Source organism: Pinus tabuliformis, chromosome 7 (assembly GCF_031772625.1).
Source record: "Pinus tabuliformis cultivar Carrire ecotype Pingquan chromosome 7, CPIR1, whole genome shotgun sequence".
NCBI lineage: Eukaryota > Viridiplantae > Streptophyta > Pinopsida > Pinales > Pinaceae > Pinus > Pinus tabuliformis.
The window spans coordinates 826,548,159-826,558,042 of record NC_142293.1 but is presented as its reverse complement, the minus strand read 5'-3'; the positions used below and the strand labels follow the sequence as shown (position 1 = coordinate 826,558,042).

The window sequence follows — 9,884 nt, the reverse complement described above, 5'->3', positions numbered from 1 at the left end:
TTTTATCAAATACTATACAGATTTGGCGCACTAGCATAGCATTCAATGATTAGGTATATTTTTCAAAGCGGGTCCGAAGCCTCCAGCCTATCAATGTCTTGAACAATAATGCTGCTTATGCTTGGAATCATACACTTCTATTTAATCAGAATAAACCTAAAAATCTTTTGGGGTCTTGAGTGGTTGGTGATATTCCCTAAACCCCCACCAGGGTTCAATTTGCACAGGAGTGTAGTATGCTTATTTTGTGAAATAGGAGGTTGTCATGGCAGCTAAGTCGGGCTAGGCATGGCATTAGCCATTAGCCAGCAAGTCTGGATTTGGGTTCTTTATGAGAATGTAGGTATGATTCATGAAAGCATGTATTGAATTGGGCTATTGATCATCAAATGAAGAGTTTTTTCTTTTTGTTTCAACAGTTGAAGATTGTTCCTGATTGTTGGGACACTTTTGGGTTTGTTTCTCTGCCGTTGAATTTGATTATCTTAATGTTGTATAAATAATCCTTGAAACGACGACCACCCTGACTTGATTGTTTTTTGGTTCTTGGAACAGTGGGTGCACCTTATTGCGAGATCCCCACTTTAACAAAGGATTAGCATTGACTGAGAAGGAGAGAGACACTCACTACCTTAGGGGCCTTCTACCGCCTGCTTGTCTGTCACAAGAACTTCAAGTAATTTCCTCTCCAATTTGCATAGATTTGGATATTTGCAATGAATGCTCTTTAGTTTTTATGGTTCCCTTTACTGTGATTTAGATGTTTTATCTCTTTGCAAAGTACAGGAAGTGAAAGAACACTCTTTTCTTTTCCTTTTTCTTTTGTGACTATCTCGTATGTGAGATTTATCTATTGGTTGCTAAACCTATTGTTACATTTCTACAGGAAAAAAGGCTTCTGAATAACATTCCCCAATATCAAACTTCATTGCAGAAATACATGGCACTGATGGACCTCGAGGTATTTCTATTGAAATATCCAAACTTTTATCGAAACCCGAGTATGGTCTGAGCATTTTTCTATTTCTCCTTTAAATGGTTTGAGCATTTTTCTGTTCTCCCTCCAATATCATCAATAGTTTTGGTGTCAGTCCCTTGTGGGCCATCTTTGGCATGTGGTTATTATCTATGTTAATATGAAAACTATCTGTCTACTGCAGTAGCATATATATTTATTATTACCAGCTTCTTAGCTGGTTGATACTACTGGAAGGAAATTGCATAAAATATGTTTGACAGTATAGTTTACTGGGTTACACAATTTCTCTTGGCAGGAGCGGAATGAAAGGTTATAAACTCCAATTCTTTTTTGTTAGGTTCATCCTTTAAATTTGTTTCACTGCGTTAAAACTTGCGAGGGTATGGTTTTTGCAGAGGTAAGATCCTAGAAATTTTGAAGAACTGGAGTGAAAGGAGTGTTAATGTTATAGTGATCTTGGATGTCAGGTAAATTTCACTGATCACCTGGCTCGAGTTTATTTGGAGGAGCTCGTGTTTGATCCCTATTTCATTGATCTGTTCTACAGTCTTACACTCTTTCTTGTTTACTATTTTGACATTTATCATTGACTGTTGTCTGAGTTTTAGAAAAATTTGACAGAGTCTACAATGGATCAGTGGTGAGCCTATCTTCATAAAAGTTTATTGAATTATTTCAACGATGATAGAAATTAAATTCAATTCAATTTATTGTGTGATATGAGGATACCCTGATAAAAGAACATATTGATACTATGTTCATATGTTTGCAGGAAGGAGTCTCTACTTACAGGTCTTATCCAGCGGGACTAAAGGACATAATAAACTATACAAAACACCGATATAGTAACCCCCCTATATACGTTACCGAAACTGGTACTTGAGCCTTGACATTTATTGAAGAAGAAGAAATATTTCTATATGTTTTCTGAAAAGTACCCTTGTTACACTTGCATCTGTTTGTTTTGATTCCTGTGGCTGAAACCATAAGGCATATGTAAACAAACCATTTGCTTGAATGACTTAGTAACTAAGCTTGACCTATGTAATCAGCTAAGCTTATGTACTTTATATCTATGCCTATTACAGTAAGTGTCTTTAGTCATTTACACCTGTTTAAGGCACCGATCTACCTTTATATGCACCACTTCCACAGGCAACAGTTTGGGCACACACTTGATTTTACCTCTTTGGGCTTATGTTTTATACCACAAGTTGAGGCCCATGTTAATGAAAATGTTGAGTCTGATCTTTCAACAGGTTGGTAAAACTTCTGCTTGCCTATAATAATGGTTAAACAATTTAATGGCATGTCTCCTTCACCCCCCGCTTAGACAGGAAGAATTTAAGTGGTTTTCAAGCAGTTATTACAACAGGCAGCAAAGCTTAAACAAGCAGTATCTTCATAAGTCTTAAATGACACTATTTACTGGCTTCTTTCAAACTCCAATTTCCTCATTGGAATTGGAACAACTTTCCATCAATTACCAACTCACTATCTTATGTAGGGTTCCGGACCAACCATTGTTGTGAGTCTTATAGCTTTTTGGAAAAAGACGAAAGTCTGCCATGTCTTAAATGACACTATTTACTGGCTTCTTTCAAACTCCAATTTCCTCATTGGAATTAGAACAACTTTCCATCAATTACCAACTCACTGTCTTCTGTAGGGTTCCGGCCCAACCATTGCTGTGAGTGTTATAGCTTTTACCTCTTAGACAAGCAACAGTTTCGGCACACACTTGATTTTACCTCTTTGGGCTTATGTTTTATACCACAAGTTGAGGCCCATGTTAATGAAAATGTTGAGTCTGATCTTTCAACTGGTTGGTAAAACTTCTGCTTGCCTATAATAATGGTTAAACAATTTAATGGCATGTCTCCTTCAGCCCCTGCTTAGACAGGAAGAATTTAAGTGGTTTTCAAGCAGTTGTTACAACAGGTAGCAAAGCTTAAACAAGCAGTATCTTCATAAGTCTTAAATGACACTATTTACTGGCTTCTTTCAAACTCCAATTTCCTCATTGGAATTAGAACAACTTTCCATCAATTACCAACTCATTGTCTTCTATAGGGTTCCTGCCCAACCATTGCTATGAGTCTTATAGCTTTTTGGAAAAAGACGAAAGTCTGCCATGTCTTAAATGACACTATTTACTGGCTTCTTTCAAACTCCAATTTCCTCATTGGAATTAGAACAACTTTCCATCAATTACCAACTCACTGTCTTCTGTAGGGTTCCGGCCCAACCATTGCTGTGAGTCTTATAGCTTTTACCTCTTAGACAGGAAACAGTTTGGGCACACACTTGATTTTACCTCTTTGGGCTTATGTTTTATACCACAAGTTGAGGCCCATGTTAATGAAAATGTTGAGTCTGATCTTTCAACAGGTTGGTAAAACTTCTGCTTGCCTATAATAATGGTTAAACAATTTAATGGCATGTCTCCTTCACCCCGAAAGTCTGCCATGTCTTAAATGACACTATTTACTGGGTTCTTTCAAACTCCAAATTCCTCATTGGAATTAGAACAACTTTCCATCAATTACCAACTCACTGTCTTCTGTAGGGTTCCGGCCCAACCATTGTTGTGAGTCTTATAGCTTTTACCTCTTAGACAGGCAACAGTTTGGGCACACACTTGATTTTACCTCTTTGGGCTTATGTTTTATACCACAAGTTGAGGCCCATGTTAATGAAAATGTTGAGTCTGATCTTTCAACAGGTTGGTAAAACTTCTGCTTGCCTATTTGAGTTTGAAGAAAAATCCTGGCTAAAGGATCTTATATGACTCTTTGATTCTGACAGAGGAGGATCTGATGTAACTACATCTTGTAATAACCCTGGACAGTGTTATGACCTTCTAAGCTTAAGTCTGAAACTCTTTTACTAATGATTTGAATTGGCCATGATAAATGGCTGGAACTCTTCCCAACTGCTAGCTTTTGAGTTTGAAGAAAAATCCTGGCTAAAGGATCTTATATGACTCTTTGATTCTGACAGAGGAGGATCTGATGTAACTACATCTTGTAATAACCCTGAACAGTGTTATGACCTTCTAAGCTTAAGTATGAAACTCTTTTACTAATGATTTGAATCGGCCATGATAAAAAAAACTTGTTTGAAACCTCCTGTATGTACATATATCATTAGTTTTTCTTGCTTTTTTTTCTAATAATGAGGGGGCACCCATGCTTACGGCCCTGCACATTTGTAGTTATGTACAATTGTACCTTTGTCAGACTTGTATGACAAAATTGACTAGTGCACATACTACTACAGGAGTAGTTTCCAAAGCTTCATCTAACATAGAAAGCAAGTTGCCTTGTAGAGTCTCACAACAAGTGTTGCAAGATGATTCATATTGAGCCTCTGTTGCAGTGACCGTGGACTTTGAGGGTTCATCTTGTTTGCCTCTTGACTGCAACTCTTCCCAAGTGCTAGCTTTTGAGTTTGAAGGAAAATCCTGACTAAAGGATCTTATATGACTATTGGCCATGATAAAAAAACTTGTTTGAAACCTCCTGTATCTACATTAGTGCTCCATCTCAAAATCAAGTATCAAGATATATGTGTAGTGATTCCAGTTCTGATATATGATATGTATGGCAATTTGTTTTTTTAAGTAAATCAGAGTAATGCAAATTAAATCACCAGTCAAGAAATCATTTACGTGACCAGATAAATCTATTGAAATTAATTTTGAATCAAATCTACGCCCTCTACAACTGCTCTTTGAATTTCTTCAAATGTAATTCGTATTTTTCTAATGTCTCGCAGAAAAAAACGGCCACTAATGACTTCTACCATCTTTTGCCAGATTGTTGTTCTTGAACTTTGTGGGTATCTTCTGCTATATTGTTGTTGTTGCACTTTGTGGGTAAGTGGGGATTGAAGCCCTCTACAACTGTTGTTCCAATTTCTGCTATGTAATTCATATTTTTCTAATGTCTCACAAAAACGAAATGAACGACCGTACTGACTTCTACGATCTTCTGGAAGGTTGTTGTTCTTGCACTTTGTGGGTATCTTATGCCAGATTGTTATTCTTGCACTTTGTAGGTAAGTGGGGAGTGAAGGCCTCTACAATTGCTGTTTAAATTTTTGCACACGGTTCAGATTGTTGTTCTTGCACTTTGTGAGTAAGTGGGGAGTCAAGGCCTCTACAACTGTTGTTTAAATTTTTGCACACGGTTCTCAATTTGTAATGGCCACAACATTCAGGTACTGATGCTTTTATATATAGATATACCATCTTCTGGCAGATTTTTCGCTTGCACTTCCTTCTCTAACCTTTCCACTTTGTGTCAGCAATTATACAAGAAAATCATGACCCAACATTGCGTTTAGGCTTATGTTTCTGAGTCTAAAAGATATCCGTGAGCAGCCCATAGCTTCTTCGGTAAAAGCAGGTTGTTATGGGAACAGGTTTAATATCTACCCGTGGGCAGTAGGTAAAATAGCAGATGGTGAAACTTTGGTAACTCGTGAACAGGTTTATTCGATAACTGAGTCCATTTGGGAAGTAAATAGGCTTGACCTTCTGTATACAAGCCAATGTGATAGCACATGTTAGTGCTCTTACTCACGCTTATGTGGAGCACATATCAATCTGTCTCTTAGCTTGCCACTGCTCAGAGAGCTACCTGCATAAGTAAGTAGTCCAGTCATCTGCATTAGAGTCGTATTACGTAGTGTGACACTCATTACTTGTCCTCTTTAGCCAATTATTTATTAGAATAGCTTGCCCCAACCTACCACCAAGATTTCATTTGAGATCTGCCCCTGATGTCAGATACATCACCTAATTTCGCATTTACTTCTGTCGTCACATACATCATTTCATATGCCATTTGCCCCCATGTCAAATCGATCACTTAATTGCACGATTGCTCACTTAACGTAAGCTTTCTGCTTTATGCCGACCATTAAATACTGGCCTGCTCCAATAAATGCTCCTCATATTGGATTATATCCCCTCCAATCTGATTTTCAAGTATTCCAGCTCCATTCCAAATCAATCCGCATATGTACTTACTTCTGCACATGTCAGGAATCTACCCCACATTCAACTCTCGCGATCTAGCACGCCTATCCTTATTTGGTTGTACAGTAAAATATTATCCAAAACCCGGTTCCATTCACACTTAAAACCAGCTTGCAAACACGTTGAACTCTTTTATAAATTCGCAAAAGCAATGCCTGATTTCTCGCTTACAAAACAAAACCACCTTCTGCACCTAGATATTGACATACATCTCCCTGCTTCACATAACATGGAATCCATTAGCATAAGCCAACTTACTCAACTCGCGGCATTGTTTCTCTTAGCACGTGTTCTCATGGCTCTTCTGATTATTGACATCGTAAAAGTCGAAACACAAAGAAAAAAGAAACCGAAAAAACAATAACATCTCGAACGAAGACCTATTTTTGCATTATTTTACGCGTTGTCTTAATTCCCCGCTTCCTTCTCTGTTACAGGTCTACGACGGATGCCTCCAATATGCATTTGGATCTGCCATGGTGGTGCAACTCGCATTTTTTATGCTTCTATCGTTTCTGTTGGGATGCCAGTCTAATGTCCTAATTGTTAGCATTCATGTTTGTCTTGTATTCTTCACATGTTACCGTCTATCATAAGAAATGCTTATTTTCAAGCTTAAATGTAAGCTTCAAGGCAGTTTTCATGTTACTAGTGTCTTGAATTGATAATATGCTAGCATTAAGCATCGATTACGCTTTATGTAAACACAAATTCTTTGCCCCAATATAGTCATCAGTTCTCTGGTGTACCATTGATGCCTACCTACCTGAAGCGCTTGTCTTGTATTCTTCACATGTTACCGTCTGTCATAAGAAATGCTTATTTTCAAGGTTAAATGTAAGCTTCAAGGCAGTTTTCATGTTACTAGTGTCTTGAATTGATAATATGCTAGCATTAAGCATCGATTACGCTTTATGTAAACACAAATTCGTTGCCCCAATATAGTCATCAGTTCTCTAGTGTACCATTTATGCCTACCTACCTGAAGCATGGAATACAGGGGTACTTCTTAAATTTCCCATGGTCTCGTGCATTCCTTTCATCAGTGTGATCATGCAATAATGGGCATTTGGAGAAGCTGCATCCTTCTTTTACTAAGAAACAGATAAGTGATGGGTGCTTGAAGCTGGCTTATTGAAGTTGCATTTTATGACAGACTTCCTAATAAATATATTAACAGCCATGTAATACAAATCTCTAGTACTAATTGTGTAAGAGTTAGTACTAGTTTCCAGTTCGAGGTCAGGTAATCAACAAAAGTGTCCTGTTGATCGATCTGCCATGCACCATAACAAAACTGCCTTTCCTCCACCGGCGGGGGATTTGAATGGCAACGGCTGTCTAAGTTTACTGGACTTGTTCCTATCTCTGGAAATCTCTTGGCCTAGGTTTGCTTACTAAGCACGGCAGGGACTTGTTGCTTGCAAATCCCCTTGTTTTAAGATTGTTGCTAGCAAGAGAGAGCATCCATACATTAGGTGAGAAACGATGATATAAAGCGATTGCATCCTCAAAAGTATAGGTTTGTGGCTTGAAAAGGAAGTTCATTATATTATATTGGTATTGTGGTTGGCGTTGGCCTACTCCGACTCTACAAGCTCAGTAAAAATTGTCATTAATGCATTGATATTTTCCTAATTTATCGCATCTTTCCTATAAAGCATCTTGCAAACCACTTTGATTTTTTAATTGTCCATATTTATTTTGTCAAAAATCATTATCGTGAAGAAAATATAACTAGAGAGACCACAAAAATACCTAAACCGCATGAAATTCAAGCTTAAATAATAATAATTCATCCCACTTTGAAATTGGAAGACCACTGAAGGGAAATGTAGATTAATATCAATAAAAAAAAACATCGAAAATAACCAGAACCATAGGGAGGTGCCATGAATCTAGAGGTTGTTTGGCCAAGACAATGACAGAATCCTGCATCAAGGGTTGGGCTAGATTCAAAAACTTTTGTTCGATCCCATGAAGAAGCTTGAAATCCAAACTCCCACATCCCAAAATCTCCCTGCAAATCTGATAGATGCAAAACCTAATATTGCCCTCTATAATGTCTAGACTAATTCTGTTATCATATGGAACTAAATGCTCGAAGGAAGAGCCATTATTCCATATTTCTTGCAAGATTCGAATGCATCGCTTTGATGAAAAATCAGGAAGGTGGTGCAACCAATTCTCACTTGTTGTGCATTTCACATGAACTCCAACTATTAAGTTAAGATGTGTGTTAAGTCATGCAATAGAATATTCTAAATCAGATTTTCATTAAATTAAGGCATTAAGATATAGTTAATTAACTCATTTTCAATTAGAACCCCTACCTTAAGGGAGGATGTTACCTTGGCTTAATGATCTTCTTTATCATTCAATTCTTGCTTGATATGGTAAAATGATACTCTTTCAAAATTAATGGTGATTTACGTGTTATTACTTATGACAAAATTAAGTTTGTTTCCTACAAAAACTTGCTCTGTCTATCATACCTTTAACTATCAATATCTAATCCCTTAAATTTCTCAAGAACTTGATGTTCTATTCCTTGCCCATGGAAAAGCCTTACCAAAATAAATATATTTTTGCAAAATTATTAAAAACACTTACCAAACTCCCAACATAATGTGCTACCTTACCTTCTGCATGATCATGAGAAATCCCTGCCCAATATACACCTAATTGTATATGAAAGCCCCATATAATCTAACCATGATGTAAAAAGAGTCATAAATGTTCTAAACTTATCATGATGTAAAAAGAGTCCTAAATGTTCTAAACTTATGATTAAGTATGGTTTATGTTTGAGAAAATTTTGCAACAATGTCTTATGGTCAAGTATGGAGTGGCAATTTAGTTTTGATGGGCACCCTTGAATTTATTCTAAATTTTATTATGTATAGATTTTCACAATACTTAAGTATGAGCTTTTGATTGTATGTGTGCATAATATAATTTGATGTCGTGTGATAATATACTAGCATAATCATATAAATTAAATGGTTAGTAAATACAGATAAGCATCATTCTATAAAAGAGATGCAAGGCAGTTAAGTCTTTACCACTCAAGTTAGGATTTGTGCTCTAGGAAAAATTGCATACGAAATTATAACCTACATTGGTAAATGCTAAATTAATAGTGGTCAATAGGAAAACAGAATCCAATAATTAATAAATTGTAATGTAAAGTGGACAAATTGATTTCTTGCTCAGAAACAAGGACTTGAATAAACATTGGTGGGTAGTAACTACTAGTAGTTTTACATATTTACAGTTTTACTCCTACATAATTTTTGAGGAAAATGTAAATAATGGATAAGAATGAGATGTAAATCATTATACTTATTATGAGCTACCACCATTATTTGTGTTTTCCTTGGCACTTATGTAGGAGTAAAACTATAAATGTGTAGGCTTACTAGTGGTTACTACCCACCAATATTTATGCAAGTCATTGTGCTTGAGCAAGAAATTAATGTATCCACTTCACATCTCAATTTATTAGCTCCTATAGGATTCCATTTTCCTATTGACCACTATTATGTATATCTTCTTATGCAATTCTTTCCATACCATAATTTCTAACTTCAATGGTAGGGACTATGTTGCCCTGCAATACTTCTTATGTTGATATGCAAGTCTAATTTAGAATAGAGCTTCTATAATTTTAATTCAATTATGAATAACTATTGAGTGGTTGATAGGGATTTAACCTCCATAGAATATTCTAGAATATTCTTAGTGTATACACAAATATATATATTAACAAATAACTTCATGTATTTTACAATGGTGAAGAGCCATATTTATATTATTAACAGGTGCCTTTTCATCTAGAGGCATGCACTTTCATCA

The 9,884-nt window shown here is 36.3% G+C and overlaps 1 protein-coding gene across 1 annotated transcript; it reads left to right on the top strand.

Moving 5' to 3' along the window:
• Positions 1–288: 288 nt before the first annotated feature.
• LOC149250168 (NADP-dependent malic enzyme 1-like) lies at positions 289–1,416 on the top strand. The gene is made up of 4 exons (XM_089453569.1): positions 289–362; positions 556–676; positions 887–961; positions 1,375–1,416. The coding sequence occupies exons 1-4, from the start codon at positions 289–291 to the stop codon at positions 1,378–1,380; spliced, it is 276 nt and encodes a 91-aa protein (XP_089309695.1). The 3' UTR covers positions 1,381–1,416.
• Positions 1,417–9,884: the final 8,468 nt, after the last annotated feature.

Coding starts and splice junctions, on each gene's coding strand:
- LOC149250168 (XM_089453569.1), top strand. CDS start 289: ATGGCATTAGCCATTAGCCAGCAAGTCTGGATTTGGGTTCTTTATGAG. Junction 363..555: donor GGTATGATTCATGAAAGCAT/GTATTGAATTGG, acceptor TTCTTGGAACAG/TGGGTGCACCTTATTGCGAG. Junction 677..886: donor GTCTGTCACAAGAACTTCAA/GTAATTTCCTCT, acceptor ACATTTCTACAG/GAAAAAAGGCTTCTGAATAA.